General features: G+C 45.8%; 1 protein-coding gene across 1 annotated transcript in view; it reads left to right on the forward strand.

Annotated features, from left to right (window-relative positions):
* Positions 1–4,061: 4,061 nt before the first annotated feature.
* Positions 4,062–25,529, forward strand: part of FNDC1 (fibronectin type III domain containing 1) — a 102,214-nt gene continuing 80,746 nt past the window's right edge. Inside the window, exon 1 of the mRNA XM_034963178.4 lies at positions 4,062–4,344. Coding sequence (XP_034819069.4) covers positions 4,236–4,344 — 109 coding nt within the window. The 5' untranslated portion in view covers positions 4,062–4,235. The remainder of the gene's footprint in view (positions 4,345–25,529) is intronic.

A 25,529-nucleotide genomic window follows, 5' to 3' on the forward strand; every position in this document is an offset into this window, starting at 1 on the left:
ATCCTGGGGACTGATGTGTTCCTCCAGATCTGCTGTGTCCGATTTATTGAGCTCCCCACAGTCACAGCAAGTGCTGTAGGAGCACACTCTCTTTTGTTCTCCTTCTATGTAGTCTTTTAAAAATATCACTATTGTGTAATGGGTATTGTGTAGTGTCCTGCGGCGATCACAATATGCAGATATATTCAAATGTGGTGCTTAAAAAGGAATTAAAGAGCCACATGAGCCAAATTGAAGACTGAACAAGATTAAATGTCAGATGAATAATATGAGACACGCACTTTCAACGCTCTACTCGAGTCTGTACTGGAAGGTCATTTGAACTTGCTTCCCATTTATCCATATGAAACACGAGAATAGCAATTTAATTTACCCTATCACATAGGAATGCCACGACAATGTGTATGAGGAGTGCTGAACTCCATGGATGTATAGTTATTTTAAAAATAACTAGAACAGGAAATAGTGTATATGAACACAAGCTGATCTGTAAAGCCAGAAAAGACCACAGAACTAAGGCAGACTAATAAGGCATTGATTTTAATGACTGGCCATCCATGCAGCCCCAGAGCAACCTCCACTCTGTTTGGTTTTGATGAACAAAATAGAAGCAACAATCAAGACATCAGGAAATTACATGAAAAAACATTTAAATCTTAAAATCTTTCACAGGACAACAGTATTGATATTGGACTCAAAACTGACAAGAAGGAAGAAAACTTCTGTGTGCTCATATTTTTGAGATGACCACGTTGAGAACAGATGACTGACTCCGAGTTCCATTTTCTTTAAGATATTTTGAGCCTAAAGGTAATAATACGTTTTGATTAAAACACACACTCTCATATTTGTAACAAAATCAGAATCAGAACTCATAAGTGTCAGTAATTTCATTTAATATCAAACAGCCCATGGTTGAGGGTTCTGAAACTCTAAAATTGGAAGTAATTTTGCATTGTGCTTCACTCTGAAATGTACCCCTAAGAAAGTTGCTCTAATAAGTATCATTCTGGGGAGGAAGGTAAGTGCACATGCATCTCCTGAGGATGCAGGGAAGGAAACTGATGTCTGTTGAGCTTTCACTGTGTGCATCTAGAGATTATGTCATATGATTTGTTCATTACAATGAAATTAAAGAGTGACATCCTGAAATTACAGAAGTCACAATGGAGAGTTAACGAGCAGCATGAGAATAGTGTGACTTGGTATATTGCAAATCCTCTTTTTCTCCACATCCAATGAGTCAGAAAATCTCCCAAACCATACCTTTAAGATGCATCCAGAACCTCACTGGTTCTCGTGCCCCACTGCTGTCCATCATGTCCAGGCACTGTCTTGCTTCACTGGGATTGTAAGAGCCTGCTTACCCGTGTCTCCTCTGATCAGAATTCTCCAGTGTCGCCCTTCGCCTCTCAGAGTGAAAGCCTAAACCCTTCCTGCAGCCTGTAAGGTCCTCAGTGCTGCCTCCCCTTCTCTGCTTTTAACTTAACTCCTGCTATTCATCTGCTTTTAGTCACTGCTAATCCCCGGGGTCTACAGCAGTGTTGGGGACAGAGTAGATCACAATAAGTATTTGCTGAATGAATGAATGAATGGCAATTAACCTCAGCATTTCCTGGATGTTACTGTATTTGGTTCTGTGATGGCCTCTTTTGGGTGACAGATGAGCAATAAAGATAAGTCTTGGTTCTTGTCCTCTTAAGAACAGGGGGGAGTGCACTAGTCAAGACTCATTGGTTATAGAAAATAGAAATCTCATTCCAAGTTAGCAAAAGGGAATGTGCTGTCCCCAGAACCAGCGTTCAGAAAGCGCAGGGGTGAGGTGGAGCCCGGGACTCTTGCATCTGCCCGGCTCTTTTCTACCCACCTGGCCGCTCTCCATGCGTGGCTTCCTTCTCTCCGGCTGGTGTCCCTGGAGGCTGGAGCCAGAGCCACAGGCCCATCCTGGCTACTGCACTGGTGTTCGGTGGCCGCTGTGAGAAATAATTACAAACGGGGTGGGTGGCTTAAACAACAGAAATCTGTTCTCTCAGTCTTGGAGGCCAGAAGTCTGAAATCAGTTCCACTGGCCTGAAGTCCAGCACAGGCTCTGGAGGAGCCTCTTCCAGCCTCTGGTGAGGGCTGCCAGCATCCCTGGGCTGTGGGTGCATCGTTCCCATGGCTGCCTCCGTCCTCACCTGGATTTCTCTTGTGTGCGTCAATCTCCCTCTCCTCTGTTTTATAAGTTACATACATGACTGCATTAGGGCCCACCCAGATAATCCACGATAATCTCTCCGTCTCAGCATGCTTAATTGCTTTTTAATAAACCATGTGAGGTGACATTCACAGGGCCAGGGACTAGGACAGGAATGTCTTTTTAGGGAGGAAGGCTGTGTTTCAGCCTGCCATGGCTACCATCCTTCCAAATCCACGAATGATGGGAGAAAGAGACGTTTCCACCAGCCCGTGTTAGAAGAGTCCCAACTCTGAGTGACCCTGTCTAGGCCACTGCAGAGCCCTGAGCCAGTGGGGAAGTGGGGCTTTGGGAAGGAGTGGGAGTAAGGAGGGGGCCTGTCACTTGGTTGGAGTTGGGGAGGGAGCTACCATTCCCCCAAAATAGGCAGAGCCGGGTGGCTGCTGGTGAGACAGAAACCATACAGCTCCATTAAATGGCATGTGGGGAAACATGATAACATAAGGGAGTAATGCAGGAAAGTGTGTTTGGGCTGGGCGTGGTGGCTCACGCCTGTAATCCCAGCACTTTGGGAGGCCAAGGTGGGCGGATTGCTTGAGCTCAGGAGTTCGAGACCAGCCTGGGCAACGTGGGGAAACCCTGTCTCTACAAAACATACAAAAATGAGCTGGGCATGGTGGCTGAAACCTGTAGTCCCAGCCACTTAGGAGGCTGAGGCAGGAGAATGGCTTGAGCCTGGGATATGGTGGTTGCAGTGAGCCAAGACTGCACCACTGCACTCCAGCCTGGGCGGCAGAGGCAGAGGGAGACCCTGTCTCAAAACAAGAACAAAAAGAAAAAGAAAAACAAACAAACAAAAACCTTTGCTGGGAAGCAGGAGAGTTTCCTGGAAAGGAAGGCGGTAGGTTTACGCCTTTCCTGGGTGCTCAAATTCAAAGAGATACTGTATTTCTGGTTTTCATTTCTTTACAATTCATTTACCTTTTTTTTTCCCCTCTGCAGAACACAAATCCGGTCAAGTTTTGGGTTGTCATGAGGGAGAACTGACATAGCGCTGGGCGGTGAGTTCAGCCAGGTTATCTCTGCGAGGACTCGGTCGGCGGCGGACAGCAGCACGCGGCGTCCAGGACCCGGCCTTCCTAGAGCTTAGGTCACTGTAGCCTCCAGGGGCGCTCCGAGTCCATCTGGAGGGCCGCGAGGCTTCCAGGCTGGAAGGAGGAATAGGGAGAAGGAGGAATAGGGAGAAGGAGGAATAGGGAGACCTGGGGCAGTGTTACAATTACAGAAAAGGGAGAGGCGAGGTCCGCTGAGTCCTTGGCCTGGGCAACAAGGCACACTGAAAACTGGGTTCCTTTTCGACCCGCATCGTGCGCGCCCTAGAAATGACAGCCAGACGGAGCAGGGTCTAAGGACGCTGAAAACCCCTGACGTGGGCGCGCTGGGTGAGGGTAGGGACGTGGAAGGACTGGGCTAGCCACAGGAACTACAGCGCTGCGGACCGGGTGAGGGGTCCCGGCCCGAGTCCCCACGTGGGGCGCAGAGGTGTTTCTGTAAGGGGACAAAGGGCATTCCTCAGCGCGATGGGCGACTTCCCCAGCCAGAAAATGAGAGGGTTAGACGAGGGGAGGAACTTCCTCAGCCACTTGGCCCGGCACAGCGACCGCCCCAAGTTCAGAACCGCTAAGTCAGTCCGGGGCGCTCCGGCCCCTTCGTCCCGCGCCCCGCCCGCCTCCAGCCCGGGCCCCGCCGCCCCCGTCGCCCCTGTCGCCCGGGTCGCCCCCGCCGGTCCTGGCCCCGGCCCCGCACGCCGGCAGGGGGCGCCCGAGCGCAGCTAAAAGGCTCGGCGGGAGGTCGGCGGCCTCAGTGGCGGAGCGCGGCTGCCGGTGCGCGGCCGGGAGCGATCGCCGCGGGGCAGGGGCGCGGCGGGCACCGCGCAGAGCGCGCAGAACAGACGGACGGCCTTGGGGACCCGACGGCGGCGCCTCGGCACTCCCCAGACTCCGGCCAGCGCCCCCCTGCCAGCCGCAAGCACCCAGCCCCGGCCCACCCCGGGCTCTCGATGGCCCCCGAGGCCGGGGCGACCCTGCGCGCGCCGCGCCGGCTGTCCTGGGCGGCGCTGCTGCTCTTGGCCGCGCTGCTCCCCGTCGCCTCCTCGGCGGGGGCCCCAGGTACGCGCCGCGCCCGGGCCCCCGGCGCTCCTCAGCTCTCTGCGCACCCTCCTGCGCTCGGGCCGCGTCGTCCCGCTCAGTGCTGGCTACGGGTCGTGTCACTAGCCTGTGCGTCCTCGTCACTCGCGGGTCGGGGCACTTGGCGCCCTGTGTGGGTGGCGGGAGCGGGGACGCCTCGGTGCCCGGGGACCGCAGCGCGCTGGCGTTTAACTTTGCCGTCGCCCGCCCTGGAGTCGGGAGGCTCCAGCCGTCTAAGTGTCCCGGGAGATTCAGGCACAGCGGGGAAAAAAGGAAAAGAAAGGCGACTTTCAGCGTGCGGGCTGGGGTAATGCCTTTCTTTGCCCAGAATTTCTCGGGAGCGTAGGTGGTCATCCTACTTTCTCCGCGTTCACCTCTCCCGAGGCAGGATGACGGGCGCACTCGGGAGACCGGAGGGAGGCAGAGCAGGGCTGTTCTAGAAGGTCGTGGGGGAAAGGCTGCGAGCTGCCGCAGGGCGTCGGGTGCCTCTGCGCTCCGGAGGAGACACGCTCCAGTGCCAGCTCGGCTCCAGGCGGCAGGAGGCCCGCGCGCCCGGGGGGAACGTTCAAGCTGGGAGAAAATGTTTGTCTTGAGAGGAGGGAGAGGGAAATGAGAAAGCTGATTCCAGAGAAACTCGCCCTTCCCCAATGGCTGAGGCTGCAGCCAGGATGGATGCTTCCTTTGAGGGCAATGCTTTTCAGAAAATGCTAGCGCGCTCCTGTCAGATTTCTTGCAAGCTTCCTGCAGAGAGAGACAAGTTTGTGGCGAGGTTTTCATTCCTAAGCCTTTGGCGCCCTTGTTCCCACCTCCTGTGCAGGCATTTTTACACTTGAAACTGGCTTTTAGGTCATTGGTTTGTAGAAATCCAAGAAGCAGACAATGATCGTCAGATACTATTCCAACGAGGGTACCAGTTTTATGATGCTATTTAGTGTATATATTGTTCTCTTACTTCAGGGGTAAAGGAAGAAAAGTTGGGGATCACATTACTTTGTGACTTTTTGGTAGATACATCATCCCAATGCTTGGCTCAGGTTTATGCGAGGTATTCTGATGCCAATGCCACTTTCTCATAAAAGGCAGTGCCTGCCGTAGGGTCTTTTTCTTCCCATTAGTGAACTCTAGGAAAGTATTCACTGAATATTTTGCACAGTACTTGAGAGGAATAAAACTAAATAAAGTCTTCCAACTTCCCCACCTACAACTCCTGGCTTTTGTTTTTCTAAGTGAAAATTTTCCGAGTGTTGGAAGAGTTTTTGTTTCTGAAAATGGTCTGAAACTGGAACCAGTGCTGCCCTGGCTTTGTGGCGATTCCAGCCTTCTGCCTTTCCGATTCCTCTGCCACCTGCCCGTGGGTTGCATGTGAGTGGGTCCGAGCGGGGTTGTTTGTGAGAGCTCCTGGAATCCCACCGCGATCTGCACTCTTGCTTTTTCGCCTTCTGCTCTGTGAATCACTGTGCTGAGGAATGCTGGGGCTGGACGGCTTCCCAGCCCTTCTCTCTACTGTGTTGACGTGGGATCTACAGTCAAATGATGACCAGACTAGAGGTGGACAAAGGAGGACAGGCACATTTCAGAATGAAATCTACTAAATTTAAATTAAGTAATAGAAGGATAGAAACAGACATAGCAACCTGTAGATAGCTCCCCATGCTGTGGATGAAATTATGGGGTACATAATTTCTTTCATGGGCTCCCTTTGACAGCAACGTCGTGGATAGACTGCTCCCTCTCTCTGGTTGAACTAATGCATGGACCAAGCGAGCTGCTTGTGTCAAGCTCTCCCCTTCACCACCCTTTTGGGGCCAGAATCTCTGTAAGGAAATTACCCACGGCCACATAATAGTGGCTCCGAGGGACTTTGCTTAAAGCAGGACACACTGAAGATCTGGATAAGCCCTTCAGTGTAGGGTCAATTAAACATAAAACAAAATAAGCAAGCAGTGTCCCCTCCTCCACACATATTCATCCCTACAATAGGATACTATGCAAACATTAAAATTATGATGGCCTTGCCAGTCTGGTATGATACATTTTTCTAAACACATGTGGATGTACTCACACATGCACATATTTGCAGTGGGTATCTTAGGATGGTTAGGGATGATTTTTATTTTCTTCTTTAAAGAAGCTTTTAGGGAATTTTCCATGTCAAAACTATTTTCAAAGTAATACTAAGATTACTAAGATGCTATTTTCCTTTTTCACAGTTGACATTTGCATTGAGGGTGCAAAAGCTTCATGGGTAAACTGCGGGTGTCTTACTGAGAATCAAGGCAGGGACATCATCGTGCACTAGTAGTCTTTGAATTTTGGGGGGACTTTGCAGTTAAAAAAAATTTGCCAGTTTCATTAAGAATGTTCTTGATGCCACAGTAAAATTATTAATTTTACCAAATCTTTGTATCTTTGAGTGTATGTCTTTTTAATAGTGTAAATAAATGGGAAGGACACATAAGTTACTACTGCTGATGACCAAGTTCAGTGGCAACCCCAGGGGGAAGCACTGGTGTGATTGTTTGTGTTATGCATTAAGCTAGCTGGTTTTTTAAAATGGAATGTGGTATTTACCACAAAGAATGACAACAGACAAACTAGGGTTATTCTGACTTGGGTATTTGGCCGATGTTTTCTCAAAAATGAACAAAGGGAACTTGCTACTTCTAGTAAAATAACTGCTATTATTGCTTGCCAATGATAACATTTCAGCTTTCAAGTGAAAATCAGAATTTTGCCAAGTTGTTTCCACCACTGTAAGCTTGAAAGTTTCCCAATATTTAAATTTTTTTTCTAGTGAGATCAATGGTGATATAAATGAATGTGATTTGTAAATGTCATCTCATAAAATGTGTCAACATTTGGATGATCTGCATAACCAAATAAACCAATAGATCCAAATGACCAGTGTATAGCCTTTCAACAATCTTGCATGGGTAAAAGGTCTGTTCAAAGTGCATGATAGCCCAATGGATTTTTAATGTAACAAAATATGAAAAATTCTTCATATGATTTCAGATTCTAAGAATTGTCTACTTGATGAATTTTGGTGTAATATCAAAGATTTTTCAAAATTATCCAAAAAGGCTATTGAAATAGTTGTCCAGCTACACATCTGTGTGAGGCTGGGTTTTCTCCAACCAAAACAATATATTGCAATAGATTGAATGCATAAGCAGATCGGAGATATTCTATTAAAAAGATTTGCCAAAATGTAGAAACAAAGCTGCTCTTCTCACTCATTTCTCTTTGTTTTGGGAAACAGTTACTTTTCATATAAATATATTTGTATGTCAACATGTAATGGTTTATTATTGTTTTTTAAAATAAATAAGTACATATTTTAGTTTTAATTCCCAGTAAAGTCAATAAGGATAGATAAAACTCACAGAAACATAACCTCCTTGGCATCCTCATAAATTTAAGAATAGAAGATAATTCAGACACCAAAATGTTTGAGACACGCTGGTATATACGGAGGGAAGTAGGTTAAAAATCAGGATGCCTGGGTGTGAGTGGCAGTGCTGTCCTGCACCCCTGGGGGCCTTGGGCTAGTCTCCGCTTCAGAATAGGTCAATTGAAGGAGGCTCCTTCCATCTCTGGGAGCCTTTAGAGCTTCCATCACAAGCTCGCCTGTGGCTCAACTTGCCTGTGGCTTTATGGGGTTTCCCTGTTACTTCAGTCCTCTTTGAGAGAACGTGGTGAGACCCTCTCTCCTTTTTTGTGCACTGGAACCCGCCAATGGCAGATGGAAGAGGTGTTTTGTTCATCAACTGATCATGAAATTCATTCCTGTGGAATCAGAGGTTGTAATAGGATTGCAGAGTGACAATTTGCACCCCTGGAAAGTTATCACCAGACAGTTCCAGAGCATGATGAATATACTCTACCAAGACCATTCACATCATACTTAAGTTCTAAAGGCCCGTTCCCTGAAAACAGGAGGGGAAGGAGAGTGTATTCATTTCCTATTGCTATAACAAATTACCACACACTTAATGACTTGAAACAATACAAATTTATGATCTTTATTATAGTTATAGAGATCAGAAGTCTGAAATGTGCGGTACTGGGCAAAAATCAAGGCCTGTATTGAAACTTTAAGGGAGAATCTATTTCCTTGCTCTTTTTACCTTCTAGAGGTGCCCACATCCTTGGTTCTCGGGATTAGGACAAGGACATCTTTGGGGGATCATTATTCTTCCTACCTCAAGGGATGGGGGGGGGGCAGGGAGCCTGGAAGCAAACATTGGGAGAGGCTCCATCACCCTTGGCTGATTAAGGAGCAGACCTCTTTTCATTGGCCCCCCATGGAACTTAGGGATTTCTTGAGTTATAATTAAACTGTTATCAGAAGCTTTTATTTCAGTTAAAAAATAGAGGTGTTTAAAGGTATAAAAGTAAAGGAGAGAAAGGACTATGTATGTGTATGTATTTACTTGTAACTGCACAGGACGTTTCTGTTAGAATACCCATGAAACTACAAACTTTGGTGCCTTTGGGGAGGAGAGCTGGGTCGCTGGGGGACAGTGGTGGATACTGTTTCATCCATCTCTTTTACCAACTTTTGTAGATGTATGTTAGAACATTTGGAATCAGGGAGGTATGTGAATTGGTTATTCACATTCGTGAGCACCCCGTTTTCCTCCCTCCTAAAACTTATCCTTGCTTATGAAAAACCTGCGTCTTCCTCCCTCGGCCCGGCCTGGGCAGCGCTTGCGCTCTGAGGCCCTTAGAGGGCGCTCCTGGACTTCTGGAGCCGAAGCCACCACCCGCAGGCCCTTCCGTGCAGCCCTAGCTGGACTTAGCTGTCGCTGCGGCTTTATAGAGATAAGCAAATTAGGACAAACATCCAGTTATCTGCCTTGTTTCTCCCTTAGTGCTTGCCTTTTGGCAATTTTTCTACTCATTGGCGCTTCCTTCATATATTAAACGGGAAAGGACAGATCACTAATTAAGAGTCGAAATGGCTGCGTGTTAGCAAATTCAAATAAGCACTGGTGAGAAAGGAAATTGCCCAGACCTGCAGCTGGGGTCAGAAGCCCGCTGGCTGTTGGGGTGCCGCTGGTGCCTCTGCAGGCCTCCACCAAAGATGCAGCAGCTGGAAGATGGGGTGAGAGCAAGGGATGTCTCAGGGGTATCAGCCTTAGGAACTGCCTCCTTGGCCCTGATGGGTCCCGTCTCAGCCTCTCCCCTCCACCACCAATGTTAATTTTTGTATCCAGAGAGGATAATATTACAATTATAATGTCAAATTATTATAATTATATACTATGTATTCTAATTATTATAATAATGCTACACTTGTAGCAAAATAACTTGAGAGGTGTTCATGTTAATTACAAAGTAGATGCTGCTCACATTTTTTTTACCGCAGTCTCCTATATGTGGACGAAATGATTTAATTATGGCATCCTTATAATCTATAAAGTACAATCTACATAATTCTATTTTCAGTTTTATGAGGAATTCCTAGGTGTACATTTTTACTTCCTTTTAATAATAACTGGCAGTTTAAAGCATTACGGAGTTCACCATTTCTCTCTGTTATTTAATTTAATTTTCACAGTGACCTTACGAAGTCAGTAACATCCTCATCTTGCTACTGGGGCAACTGAGGTCAGAGAGGTTAACTGGTTTTCCCAAAGTCTGTAATCTAATACTCAGTCTTTGCGGTCCAGATCCCACACTCTCCCTGCAGACACCCCTGTTCTGGTTGGTTTGAGCTTTTACTGTATCTTCTTGTTTTCTTCTCTAGGCTGGATGTGAGTGCCAACACTCACATCTTTGATCTGCTCAGAATGCCTTCCTGAGTTTACTTCTGTAACATTGCTGTCGGCTGTTGAAAAATGATTATGTGAGGTACTGAAATGTGTTGAACTCCAACAAGGCTAAACTTAAGACAAAGTGGCAGTGAATGTAGCCTCTGTTACAAGATGGATTTGGCCTGTGGATATGAGCAGGGTCCTCACTGTGGGGAAGCCCCCTTTCCTTGGTGGTCCTGTTAAGCTCGCCTGTCGGCATCTTAGAGCCGGTGCTCGGTGTCTAACCTGTTACCCAAACTCTTCGCCACTCTCTGTGAGTGCTTGATCTTTACCGTGGAAATCACAACTTTGAACCTTTGAGACTGTATTTAACCAGAAGGCTCCCGGAAGTGCTACCACCTTGTGCTAAGACATTCAGTTTTGTTTACTGGACCATTCAAGTCAAGGAAAAATGCTGAGAAACATTAGTGGCTAATCTATATGGTTGACAAGTCCCTACATCTCACAGAGGTGGTGAGGCTGATGCTCACAGCGTTAAAGTGTCTTGAACTTCTCAGGAGAAATGTGCCATTTAAATGCTGGGCTCTGCTATTTAGGGACTGTTTTATGGTGTCACGTCCCTTCATCTGGTTTATTAGGTCCTAATTGAGCCACCAATTTGGCTGCGTGACCTTGGGTGGGTCATAAATCTTCAGGCCTCAGTTTTCTCATCAGCAAAGCAAGGGGATTGACCTAGATATTGTGAAGGGCCCCCCAGCTCTAACTTTGTGTGAGTCTCCATTTGAAGGATGTCCATTCATTCATTCATTCATTCATCCATTCAGCAAGGGTTACCGGGAGTCAGACAAAGACACAAAGTCAGATGAACATAGTGCCTGCTGTCAGAGGACACACAGGCAAGGAGGGCTGGATGAGGATAATACAGACAGGTGATACGTGCTAGGACAGAGGTAGCACAGGTGTTTTGGGGGTGAATTGACTGGGAGGTCAAGGCCAGCTATATTTGAGCCCTTTTGAGAAGGACATAGGCATTAGTTGGAGAAAGATGCTGAGGAAGGACATCTCTGGTCAAGGAACAGACCCTGCTGCACACGTGAAGTCATGTGCAAGGAACCAGGAATATTCGAGGTGGTTCGTGCTAAGTGCTGCTCTGGGTCAATGGTGGCATTCGGGGTTGGAGGTGTAGGAGGCACCCAGCTCAGGAAAGTCCTGGGGTCTGACCTTGATCCATAGTGTTGGTGGCCACCGAGGGAGTGCCATAAGGTGGCATGTCGCTGGGTCAGTGGGAGGTCAGGTAGCAGCCAATCCCAGTACTGCATGAGGCTCTGGCCAGAAAGGGCCATTGAGGCTTTTGTTCATTGTTTGGGGCTTCTTCTATATTTGCTTACTTGTTTGGGGCCTTCTTCATGCCAGTATAGACCAAATGCCTGTATTGTATCACCTCCAGTCATATCTCATTTGAAGAATCATCTTTGTTCCATGTTTTCTGAAATGGCTCGTATGTTCCAGAACAGTCCTATTTTGGAAAGGGCTCCAGGGTAGCATAAGTCTCATGTATTTACATGTGGGCAGTCTGGTAGGATTGATTTATAGTGCGGGTCTTGAACAGTTGAGTATGTTGGCTTTGGGGCCAGGGGTGGGTCTGTGCCGAATTCAGTGTGGTTCCCGAGGAAAGACCCCGTGCAATTTTAGGAGTTCATGGGCGGGGAGTGGTAAGTAACTTGGCTTAAAGAGGAAATAAATGGACACAATTTACTGAGACTTTCACTAAGTCTGCAAACAGAGTGGAGATGAGCATGTGCCACTCTTGAAGAAGTGTGGATAGCGGGTACCTTAAGCCCTAGTGCTGTGGCTGGAGTTAGCTAGCATTTTAATAAAGTACCTGAGAAAGCTGTGCAGTGATGTCTCCTAATTTTTCATGATCCCACATTTGTCTGGAGATGAAGTCTCATCCACAGTCACCCATGGCGGAACTCACGGGGCTGGATGGGGTGTGACAGGTGTGGTCAGGTGTGCTGTCCTAGGAGCTCAGGAGAAGCCTCCCTAGCCAGGCAGGGGAGGGCAGGACCTGGGGCAGGTGGGCTCACTGTGAGCCCCTTCTGAAGAATCAGGAGGAGAAGCTGCTTTTGACAAAAGCTCTGTGAAATTTATGGGTGCTCTGGGGGATGGTGGGGAAAACTGCCATGGTGGCACAGAATCATATATACAATAAAATCCCCCTGCAGAGAAGGCTTGGCCTCCTCTGATGGATGTGTGCTCGTGATGACGCATCAGTCACACTTAGAGGACAGAAAGCTCAGGTGTGCCCTTCACAGAGAAGCTGGTGTGGCTGTGTTTACTTTAGTGGAGTGTCGTGGGGTGCTTTCAGCGATCATTTCTTATGGCCAATTCTGGTGTGCCCATTCCCCCACAAGACATAAAGGTTGGTGGTTTGGACTTCACCCTAGGCTTAAATGCTATTTTTCAAAAAATGTTTTAAAAAAGTTTTAATTTTGAGATAGTCATAGATTCCTGTTCAATTATAAGAAGGATGAACGTTGTCAGAATCAAAATGGAGTCACTTGTGCTAAAACCCCTGACAAACAGAGCCATGAAAGGCCAGCAGGGGAGGATTCTATGCACGAATGCCTGATAACAAGAGCTCTCAGCAAAGACTACAAAAATTACAAGCCTGCCAAAGGCCATGACAACCTGACGTCTGCCCAGCAACTTCCTGTCCATCCTCAGACTGGCACTATCCTCTTCATTGATCCTTGTAGCCAAGGATAATGAACTCAAGACAATTGCTATCTTCCTTATTTTCATTTTAAAAGCCTTTGTCTTCCTTTCACTCCCTGAGTATGCGGATAGTTCACCGTGGCATACAAATTCCCATTGCAATACATACTCCTAAATCAACATCATTTTCTCTTGGAGTCTCCCTCTCTGTTGTTTAGGTTGACAGCAGTAAGGTGGACATACCATGTACCCTCCACCTAGTTTCCCCTAAAGGCGGCATTTGCATAGCTGTAGTGCCGCATCCCAGCCAGGACAGTGAAGATGCAGAAGAGTTCTCTGAGAAGGCCCCTGTGCTACCTGATGTAGCCATATTTACCTTCCTTCCTCCCATCCACCCCAGACACAAATCTGTTCCCCCATTTTATAATTTTGTCATTTTAAGAATGTCATATAAATGCCGTTCTACAGTATGTCACCTTTTGAGATTGTCCAAAGACTATTTTTAAAAGTGTTTTGCCCATTCTGCTTGTGATCACTGCAGTTAGCTTGCAAGTGTTTTTTTTTTTTTTTTTTTTTGTAAATGGAGAAATCATGGCATGCAATTTGGCATCTCAGGGAAGTGCGGCTACCACCCTGGTCCAAGCCGTATTACCTGGATTTTTGCAGTGACCTCTCCATAGTCTCACTGCTCCTGTCCTCTCCCGCAACATTCCAGTCTCAGGACAGCAGCTGCAGTGATTCTCGTGATGCACAATGTCGCAGAACCTTCCAATAGCTCCCTGACTCCCTCAGATACAAACCAGAGTCCCAACAAGTTTTCCAGACTGTGCATGATCCTTTCCGCACCACGCCCTCCCTCACCGTCTGCCATCTGCTTTGGCCTCCGGCCTCGTGGCTGGTTCTGCAATGTACGAGGCCTCTTCCAGCCTTACGGCTTTTGCACTGGCCGTTCCTTTTGCCTGAGCAACCTTCCATGAACATCAGTGGGTTGATAGCTGGGTGCAGTGGCTCATGTCTATAATCCCAGCACTTTGGGAAGCCAAGGCGGGCAGATCACCTGCCTGAGGTCAGGAGATCGAGACCAGCCTGGCCAAAATGGTGAAACCCTGTCTCTACTAAACAAAAATTAGCCAGGCATGGTGGCAGACGCCTGTAGTCCCAGCTACTCAAGAGGCTGAGGCAAGAGAATCGCTTGAACCCAGGAGGCGGAGGCTGCAGTGAGCCAAGATTGGGCCGCTGCACTCCAGCCTGGGTGACGGAGCAAGACTCCGTCTCAAACAAAAACAAAAACAAAAACAAAAACAATCTATGGGTTGATGCCTCATCCTCTTCAGGTTCTTTGTGCAACATCTTCTCAAGAGGCCTTCTGGACTTCTCCCTGCCTTTAACAGGGTAATCCTATCCTTATCCCCAGCACATCTTATCACTGCCTTATTTTGCTCCACGCCCTCATCAACACCCGGCATTTCATATATTTTACTGGCTTACTTGATACTTGGCTATCTTCTTTTGTTGGAATGTAAGCTCCACGAGGGCAGGACATTGTGTTGGTTTTATTCCCTGCTGTAGCCTCTGTGTCTAGAATGCTGCCCGCAAATAGCAGAGGCTCAGTGACTGCTTACTAAATGACTGGATGTGCTTTCTTTGGTATTAGTTACATATGATATACCTAAATATATTTATGTATGTTGACCGGCCTCCAGCAGAATAAGGGGGTGGTGCCGAGTGTGGGACAGTGCCCTGCTTCCCTCCCACCCTAACTGCGTGGTGTCAGCATATACGTTAGTGAGAGAGTTGCTTTGTGTTGGAAGTCCATTTTCAGTTGGAGAGAAGAATTGTATTTACACAGTATGTGAGTGTCCTAGGGCTGCTGTAATAAAATACCACAAACTGAGTGGCTTTAAACAACAGAAATGTATTATCTTGCAGCTCCGGAGCTGGAAGTCTGGAATCTGTAGGGCCAGTCATGCTCTCTTGGAAGGCCCTGGCAGAGAGCCTATCCTTGCTTCTTCCTAGCTTCTTGTGGTTTCCTTGGCTTTTAGACACATCAGTCCAACCTCTGCCTCCATGTCATATGGCATTCTCCCTGCGTCTTCTCTTGTAAAGACACCGGTCATATGGGATTAGTTTTGGCCATCTTAACTCTGTAAGACTGTATTTCCAAAATTTCCCAATAAGGTCACATTCACATATACCAGGGGTTAGAATTTCAATATATTTTTGGAAGGGATACAATTTAACTCATAACGTATGGTGTGCTTACCAACATGATTCCTTTTCTTTTTTTAATTTTTAATTTAATTTTAATTTTAAGTTCCAGGGTACATGTGCAGGATGTGCAGGTTTGTTACATAGGTAAATGTGTGCCATGGTGGTTTGCAGCACCTGTCAACCCATCACCTAGGTATTAAGCCTGGCATGCATTAGTTATTTCTCCTGATGCTCTGCCCCAACCCCCTGTCCTCCCCTGACAGGCCCCAGTGTGTGCTGTTCCCCTCCCTGTGTCCATGTGTTCTTATTGTTCAGCTCCTACTTATAAGTGAGAACATGCTGTGTTTGGTTTTCTGTTCCTGTATTAGTTTGCTGAGGATAATGGCTTCCAGCATCATCCAAGTCCCTGTAAAGGACATGATCTCATTCCTTCTTATGGCTCCATAGTATTCCATGGTGTATATGTCCCACATTTTAAAAATCCAGTCTATCACTGATGTGATAGACTGGGTTGATTTCATGTCTGCTGTTGTGAATAGTGCTGCAATGAACATACGTGTGCATGTATCTTTATAGTAGAATTATTTATATTCTTTTGGATATAGACCCAGTAATTAGGTTGCTGGGTCAAATGGTATTTCCAGTTTTAAATCTTTGAGAAATCACCACACTATCTTCCACAATGGTTGAACTAATTTACATTCCCATCAACAGTGTAAAAACTTTCCTATTTCTCCATAACCTCGACAGTATCTGTTGTTTCTTGACTTCTTAATAATCGCCATTCTGACTGGTGCGAGATGGTATCTCATTGTGGTTTTGATTTGCCTTTCTCTAATGATCAGTGATGATTCCTTTTCAGTAGACAAAAGAGTTCATCAGCTTCCAGCACTGGGCCACAGCTCAGATGAGGAAGGGATAAGCCCCTGAGATGCATTGTGTGCTGAACTGTCAACCTGGTGTTCCAAAGACCTATGGACATTCAAGTGGTCTTAATTATTTGATCAAGCCTGGCTAGGTCCTTCACTGATAGATTAAATAATAAGTAATTAACTCACATCTTCTGCCGGCAGGGCACTGTGCTAGGCTCTGGGGTTACAAAGATTTAGTAATAAAGAAGTTGGGATTGTTGTGGCTATAAATGACAACCAAATATTATAAATGTAGCAATATAGGATCATCTTGGACTTTCTAATAAACTTCCGCTTGCCAGATGTAGTGTTTTTACATTGAAACATACAGAATTGTAAGATCAGGAAGAGGGACCACAAACTATGTCTGAGGACCTTGCCTGGCGGGCACACTTTGGTGTTGACTCAATCTGAAACTCAAAAAATCAGTACTTTTTTTTCCTATTCTGTAAAATTTGGAATGTGCCTTTCTCTTTTTTTCTGTCTAGATTGTATTTTCTAGTTGAGACTTCCAGGTCACGAGATGAAGGCAGTCTTGTTCTACCACAGACAGTCCATGGGCCATGGATCTGACAGGCTTTGACCTTCTTGATGATATGGAAAACCATCACATTCTCTTTTCCTGTAACATGTGCCCTGGCTGCAGTCTGTTTTTAATACCACTTTCCACCCCACCCAGCAATTTCCTTCTACTGCTCTCTGATAGCCTGGGAGAATTGAAGCATCTTGTTTTGGCTAATAATTCTCAGAATCCACATATGTACCTGCTGATATTCAAACAAACCACGCCCAAAGGATGTGAGGCCTTGGGGTGATCTTATTTTCACAGCTGCATCATGACTGCACTTTCAATGCTAGCACCTAGGGAGGCTGAGGTTCAGGGTACAAACACTAGATATCATCTGAGCAGATTGTGTGTCCCTCTTAACAAGCATGCGGAATCTGACTTGGGGTCCTTGGGATGAGTTCCGTGGGGTCCACTGGCACTCTGAAATTGCAATGTAGTTTCATTACAGGAAACAATTCTCGGCATTTTGAGGAGTCAAAGATAGGCTAGGTCACAGCCACAGAGAGGGACAGACTATGTGTCCTCTTGGAATTCAAGCCCTGGAAAGCAGTGAGTGACCCAGGGCTTCCACACATGGGGAAAATCTCTAGTAAAAGCACTCCTTGAATTCCATTAATGCCATACTCTGTTCTCTGATTATCCTAGCTTTGGGAGGACTTCCTTTCCCCTGGGCCCTGATAATGTTTCTTGTTAGTGGCACTCAGCTGATAGTAAATGCCTGATACCCTCACTCTTTCATGTGCCAATGTAGTGCTTCCTTCAGTAGATTGAAGCCCGTTGCCTTTCTTACATATCTCCAAATTAATTCACTTGTATTCCCAGGGGAGTGGCTTTCTTAGTAACTCTATGTTACCCAATTGAATAGCATATTCAAAGATGTTTACCTTTGAAGGTAGGGAAATGTGTTAGAATTTGACTGGGTCTGTCCAGTCATGGAAATCACTGAAGACTATTTTGGATTTACAATCAATAGGCAGATGGAAGAGGAGAAGCTGAATCAGATTATCTAAGTTTCTTTTCAACTGTCAAGATTTTAAAATTCCAATTAAAAGTATGTTTTCCAAGATGGAAGGAAATGAGGACCTCTGCTGTGTGCGGAGGGAGAATTGGCCAAGAGCTGAGATACTGGGAATCAGGCTGGGTCATTTTGTACCAGGTTGTGATTGGGGATATCAGGTGTTCTGTGGCATTTATTCCTCATGTTGACGTTATCTTACATGTGTGGAGTGTTTTATGATTTTCTTTCATATTTTATTCTTGCATCAATCCTATGAGGTAGGTAGGATTAGCTACATTCATAGAAAAATGGACTAAGTTTGATATCTGTAGAGAGAAACTTGAGTGGCATATTTGCTTTCTTTGAGGGCCTTGAATGGTGGTGGACACTCTCTTTCAAGAGGAGAAAAATGGGCTCTTTTCAGCCTTGACTTGACTTGACATTGGTGGACATTCCCTTCTTCCTGAAAATCTCTCCTGCTTCCATGATGCAACTTTTTTCTGGTTCTCCTACCACTAAAATTTCAGATTTAAACTGTCATCCCTCAGACCTCTGTGTTCTTTGGGTGGAGATGTCAAGTAGACAGTTGGACACACTGGAGCTCAGAGGGGAAGCCAGGGCTGGAGTTGGGAATTCAGGAGCCTTCCACATATGGATGGTCTTTGCAGTCATAGCACCAGGTGTGCTACATGGGTAGAGAAGGAAGGAGTGCAGTAGAGAAGAGGGAAAGCCAGAGCTGGGCTCTGCAGTGCTCTACCATTTAGAGTTCTGGCAGAGGAGGAGGAGCTGGCAAAGGAGACCAAGACGGGGTGACCAATGATGTGGAAGAGAAACCAGGGAGTGTGGCGTCCCAGAAGCTAGTCTAGTGGTCAGGGAGGACCTGAGAAGAGTTGCTTCTAGGAGGAGACGCTCACTGTTGTTGGACATAGAGTAAGCTGAGGAGCAAGAGATGAAGATTTGGCAGCATGAAATCTTGCATTCACAAGATCCATTCAGGGCATGAGCTCATGTGTCCTTATGAATTCAGCTGCCACCACTGGCTTTCAGTTTTATATCTTTGGTTCTGATTTATCTCCAGGTTTATACTTATTGCTTTTAATTATAATTACAGCTGAGAGGGAACAAAGTATAGTAGAAAGAGCATGGTCCATAGTTTCAGATGGGTCTGAGCTTGACTGTCACTTACTAGATGTGTGCCCTTGGGCAAATCACTTAACTCTCTGTGACTCAGTTTCCTTATTTATAAAAATGCGAACACCAAAGTGCAGTGCACAGGCTTTGAAATGGGGATCAAAGAGAAAATAGTTATGATAACACAGCTCATTTTAAATCACTTCTATATTGCCAGTTCCTTGCTTAGAATCTGACACATAGTAGGCACTCAGTAAATATCTGTTCCATAAATGAATGAAATGGCTGGCACTAAGTAGGTGGTCAGCAAATGTTCCTTTCCTTTCTTTTTTACTTCCTTAAATATTTTTTTTCTATATTACAAATGGATCCAAAACTTAAACTCTCAGTTTATTAGGTGTGTAGTGTATTTTCCCCTTTTTATTGATAATCCTATGCCCATTCATAATCATTAAATGAGTTTTATTATCTGAAATGTTTTAAAAATGGCTCATTAGCAAGTGGGGTTGTCACTGGGTCTATGTGGTAGCTGGCTCTTGGTCATGTCTGTCTCATTCACTCTGTTTCAAACCTACCTCTCCAGAACCTTTGCTTGGCCTCTCTTCTAAGGGTGTTTTTCAGGGAGCTTTCTGAGTAATATGAGTGGTGATTTTGGGTACAGTAATGCCCAAGTGTTTAACATAGTTAGACAATGACTTTCACATTTTGGGAGAAGGAATAAATTTTCAGGGAGTGGTTTTTGGTCTGGCATGCCAAGCAGTTTATAGTAGGCTGAGACTAGCTGGACTAGCAAACAATGGTCATTCTTTAAGAAACTATTTCTTGGTTACAAATTGAATTTGAAGAATGTGTGAAAAAATTCCACAAAAACCTGCAAAGTACTGGCTTCTAGTTGGGTCTCTGATGCCTGCCAATGGAAGGCATGAGCCCTTCCCAACTATAGGCATTTGCTCTTTAGGGCCTGTTATTTCTTATGATTGTTATAAATAAATATATTTATGGAATTCCTCCAGTTCCATTTCCCTAAACCATTCTGGAAAGCTGGTGGTTTATATGGAGGGTGGGGGGGGAATCTTGTTTTTGCTCTGAAACGGTAGCTTTTGCTTACACTGGATCCTAAACAAAATGGCCAAGAACTTTAAAACCTCAAATCCTAATGATTGAATTCAGCCAGATCTGATGGTGAAGTTCAGTCTGATTTATGGCTGCATCACTCTCTGGGCAGATGTAATTACTCAAGTCAATGGCCTACTGACAAATAAGCATTGGAACTGTCAAAATTAAATTCCCAGAGGGGATCCCTTAAAAATAACAAACAGAAAGTAATGAAAATTAAACCAAAGCAGCTCTCATTTAAAAATCAGGAAGATGATTTGATTTTACAAATCCAGAAGTGATGTTAGGTAGCAGTGGGTTGGGCTGCTGACAACATGATATCTGATTAACAGTGGCTAAACAAGTAAGAGAATTGTTTATCTCATTCACCAGTAAACTTGGGAGCAGAGAGACCGGGACTGTCCCATGGTTTAACAAGGTTATGGACACATAGTCTTGTTCCATTTTCCACTTTGCTGTCATCATTCTCAAGATTGTCACTCCATGTTTTAAGTTGGCAGCTGCATCACCAGGTATCATGTTGACATCCCAAGGGGTAAAAAAGGAGGAAGGTACAAAAGGCCACCAGCCCATAACAGCCAAACCTAACCCCTTTAAAATGCTTTCTGAGAAATGGCAGGACGAACCTCCCTATTTCTGTCATTGGCTAGAGTTGATCATATGGCCATCCTAGCTGCAAGGGAAGCTGAAAAGTCATGACTGAATGTTTAGTATTCCGGCCTCTGTAGTAGAAGGCGAGGGAGAAAGAAGCTGGGAATAGCTTTTGGGTAGCCAATCCATAGTGTCTATGGTGGTGGTTTCTGAATTTAATGCAATCTGTCAGACTGTTATATATTAGTTGGGAAACTGGACTTGAATGGGACTAATAAAAATCCAGCTTAAAATGTCTCAGAAACATCTTGAGGGATAAGGGAGATTTATTTTAAGAATATTCTCTGAGCAAATTACAGTCAGTTCCTATTGGCTTGAGAGTTTGATTTTAGTTTTGCTGCTTGCAGTTTATTTTGAAACAGAATTTCTTCATGTTTCATTTTACTGTTCCATTTTTGTATTTTTCTGCTTTTAGATCTTTTCCAAGTTGGCAGGTTGTGGGGAAGGAGGGAGTAAAGTAGGAAGATAATGAAAGGGAATAATGAAAGATAAACTATATTAATGAATATTCTTTCTCTTTGCTCCAATTTCCCCTGAAATGCAAATAAACAAACAACCTAGAATCTAATACATTCTAGGCAAACTTTGTCCATAAGGAGCCATTAACCCTTGAGATAATGAGAGTGCTTCTGAATGAAAGGCTTAGTTTGCCCGCATCGTGCAATGGTGCAGGTGAACTTGGCTGGAGGTTGGGAGCCATTTCCTGAGGTCCCTAGAGGCAAAAGTGAGCTGCCCAGGCACCATGGAAGCTCTTTCCATGGGACCTTTTCATGCGAGGCAGCATGCCTGGAAGTCGCCTGCATGGCAAGCTGACATGCAGCTCCCAGGCAGAGCCCAGAGACACAGGGGTCTCTGGCACAGGATGCAGTCTACTGAAGCCCAGGTGTGAGGATCACCCTGACATGCAGCCACTTGAAACTCACCAGAGGTGGAAAGTGCTCACACAGAAATGCGTGGAGGTGGTGGTGGCGCTGACAGTCTGGAGGGGATAGAAATGGATCTGACAAATGCCATTTAAAGATTGGCCAATGTTTCCCCTTTGGAGATTTGGATGGCTTCACCATTTGGCTTCTTTGAGATGATGAAGAAAAAATGTGATTCACAACTGTACTCAGTGACTATCCAGTGTACCCTTATAAGTACATTGGCATGCATGCATGAAAATTTGGCCTTTTTGTCTGAATAAAATGATGCGTTGTTATCAAAATGCTGGAAGAATAGCTGGTGACAACCACGGGGAATTTAGGTGGGGCTGGGGTGGCTGGAGAGGTGAGCCCAGGAGTGCCGCTGGCTCCTCTGCTCAGGAGTGAGTATTGGCTGCAGCCAGTAATGGGGACCTGTAGCCTAGGGCAGAGCTGCTCACTCCACCAGTGTCCACCCTCCCCAGGTGAACATAACAGGGCGCTTTGGGGCCTGGAGTAGAATCCAGTAAGTTAGAGTTTCATGGGGAAATGGATTGGGCAGTGAGGAATGTGAACCAGGGATAAAGTCTGTAGGACACGATCTGCTTCCATTGCTGTCCTCCATCTCCCGTGGGACCTGGGACACCTGCTTGCCTTGATGTTCCTCTGACCTGACAAAGCACTGGGTGGTGTCAGAGTTTTGTTTGCAAAGCTCTTTCCATTCCCTAGTGTGTTTTATAATAAGTTCAGACTCCAAAGAGCTAGGGTTTGATTTTATTTTTTGTACAGTTATCCTTAAAGAACCCAATGCCAACTGTGGAAAACACTTCTATTGAACCCTATGCATATTGAGAAATGTCAGAAGGGGACCCAGGGGGTTCTTTTCATACCCAGACTGTGTCTACCCAACAGCAGCCTCCTCGGGGAAAATTCAATCCGCCATCTGCAAATTTTACTAGTATTAGTTTTACATCACAGAACCACAAAACAACCTGGACTTCCAGGGTTTTCTTTTTTCTGGGTGGGGTCTGGGTGATAAATATTTGCCAAATATAATTCCAACATCCATTTGAAAAAATATTTAAAATTTGGTCAGTCATTTGAGTCGTTCTAGTGTTTTGTCCATGTGTTGTCAACCCTCTGATGTTTCTGAATTTCTGAATATTTCTGTGCTGTCCGGTATCGTATGAATGATAGCTGAATTTTTCCACCTTTCCTCTGAATCCTAGTCTCTATGTCGTATATCACATTGATTCCTACCTCCAAGCTATACTGCTATTGTAGTACATCCTAACCTTTTCTGGCTGATTATCTGTTGACTTATTGGTCCAAGACGTGTGGTTACACTGAGATCTGTGTTTTCTTCATTTCAGAGTCTGGGAAGTATTTGGCGGTTTCCAATGGAAAGTAAAACTTGAACTTCAAACAAAGATGAAGTAGGGAGACTTACGTAAGCATGAAGGGTTTGTTGCATTAAAGAGCAATCTTTGGTATACTTAAGAAATAACTTCAGCATTTTTGGGGTTTTATTGGACCAGTGTATTTCCAAAGCCCTTAACATTCCTTTGGGAGTTTCTTTGTAACTTAGTCTGTCCTCACTGGCTCCTCTGCAGGCTGGGTGGGCTGCTGTGAATGCTCCACTAGGAATGGCAGTCGTACCAGGTGGTATCTGCCTCAATTTCTTTTCTTTTTTTTTTTTTTGAGACGGAGTCTTGCTCTGTTGCCCAGGCTGGAGTCCAGTGGCTCGATCTCGGCTCACTGCAAGCTCCGCCTCCTGGGCTCACGCCATTCTCCTGCCTCAGCCTCTTGAGTAGCTGGGACTACAGGTGCCTGCCACCAGGCCCGGCTAATTTTTTTTTGTATTTTTAGTAGAGACGGGGTTTCACTGTGTTAGCCAGGATGGTCTCGATCTCCTGACCTCGTGATCCACCTGCCTCGGCCTCCCAAAGTGCTGGGATTACAGGCGTGAGCCACCGCGCCCGGCCGCCTCAATTTCTTTGAGTGCGTCCAAATACACTGGCTGTGGGGGTAGCTTCAAAAATGTTAATTTTTACTTTTTTTTTTTTTTTTTTTAAGATGGAGTCTCATTCTGTCATCCAGGCTGGAGTGCAGTGGCAAAATCTTAGCTCACTGCAACCTCCGCCTCCCAGGTTCAAGCGATTATCCTGCCTCAGCCTCCAGAATAGCTGGGATTACAGGTGCCCACCACCATGCCCACCTGGCTAATTTTTGTATTTTTAGTAGAGACAGGGTTTCACCATGTTGGCCAGGATGGTCTTGATCTCCTGACCTCAGATGATCTGCCCACCTCAGCCTCCCCAAGTGCTGGGATTATAGGTGTGAGCTGCTGCACCTGGCCAATTTTTATTTTCATAGAAGATCTTGATTAATAATGTTCTAGCCCATCGGGGTCTGACTATAGATGGCAAAAACCCAACTTGAGCTCATTTAAATTCCAGAATTCATTGGTTCTTGGAGCTATACCATGGGATAGGCAGGGGGCCAGCTGGCCTTTGGGATGCCTAGAACTAGGGCTGTAAGCATCATTGGAACTCTCTCCTCACCTCTGGTCTCTTCTCAATGTGACAGCAAGAGCTGGTCACCAGCAATATCAGGATTCTTCCTCCACAGCCTCATGAGTAGAAAGTACTGGCCACATCTCCAGTCCAGCTCCAGTTAGAAAAATTCCTGGGAAGTTCCCTGGGCAGTTTGGGGTCACACGTCCATTACCAGAAGAATTAGGGGAGCTTTACTGGATAGACAGAAATGATGTGTATTCTTTCCACAATACAGTGTGGATTGGCTTCCTTATAGAGATTGTGTGGAGGACTCTAAGAATTTAGGCAAGCAGGACGCTTTGGATTCACTTATTCTTACTTCAGGGAACCCTGAAGAAACGGCACCGATTTCAGTGAATGATGGCAGAGGCCACAGTTGCTGAGGGAACTCTTACCCCTCCTGGGCGTTGGAAAGACTCTTCCCTGGCTGAGGCCGAATAGTATAAGAAGTAAAGGAGGAAAGCTATTTGGACTTTAATTTCTTTCGGTTTTGAGCTATAAGACAAAGACAGCACTACTTTTGGATTTTAAATTTCCCCTGGGAATTTTGTGATGGGAAGGATTTCTGTGAAAATCTGGGTGTTTTTATATTGCTTGTATTGTGTTATGAACAGATTGTCATGCTGTTATATCATCTCATTCCTGGGACTGTGCTGGGCTCTTTTGGACAGCATAAACTGTGCAAAATTTGGCATTGGAATAGGTCAGGACAGCAGTAAATTTTCAGCCTGGAGGTCAGCTTGACTTTGGAGTTGGCTAAAGAATGAGTTTTACCCATGTCAAAGCCTTCTGGGGTCCTGATAGGGGTGGTATTCCCATCTTTAATCCCAGGAAGATACATGGCAGGTCACTGATGAATCCAGGGCATCGCCTGAAGGTGGCGCGAGGTGGTCCTCATCCTTGCCCTGAGGGGCAGCCACAGCTTGACCATAGGTTGACCGTTGCACCCAGTGGGGTCAGGGACAACCAGCTGGGGATGTTCAGGGAGCTTCCAAGGAGAGGAACTGTGGTGCCATAGAGCACAACAGAGGACATTTCTGGCCTGTCCCCTGTCCCGCACTCCATGCTGCAGCCGAGGGCGATTGGGAGGAGTACAGCCTGGTCGGCCTTCTTTCTTTACCTGGTGGCGTGAATGGATTAGAAGCCCCAGGCATGAGTGTCTCCTCTCAGGTCCGCCTTCTTACGGGAAAGTTCCATTTGGCTCCACTCCCACGTCCCTGTGGGAATTCATGGGGTGAGGTCTAGGCCAGTTGCTCTCTGTCCACAGCTGGGAAGCTGCGTGCTGAGTAGTCTGCCCTGCAGTCTACTTCTGGGTCCTCCAGTGGTCCAGAGCTGGAGCGGGGAGACGAGGAGGTAGGAAGCACAATGGTGGCCACACGTTAGAGCCCACATTCTCCAGTTCAGCTTTGTCAGCAATAAACCTGATATTTTGCTTTCTGACTCTTTTATCTGTTTGTTCAATTTTGTTTTGAACTCAAATGTTCGTCATGAGCACTTTTGTGCCCCATGCTTCAAGTTCAGGAACGGGTGCTTCATACATTTAGCCTGGGGAAATGAAACTGAAATGTAATTTGTTATTGATCAGCACACTAGAAATATATAGGCCCTTTTATTGCTTGGCCTAATGTATTCCATTTGGTAT

The sequence above is a fragment of the Pan paniscus genome, chromosome 5 (genome assembly GCF_029289425.2).
Source record: "Pan paniscus chromosome 5, NHGRI_mPanPan1-v2.0_pri, whole genome shotgun sequence".
Lineage (NCBI taxonomy): Eukaryota > Metazoa > Chordata > Mammalia > Primates > Hominidae > Pan > Pan paniscus.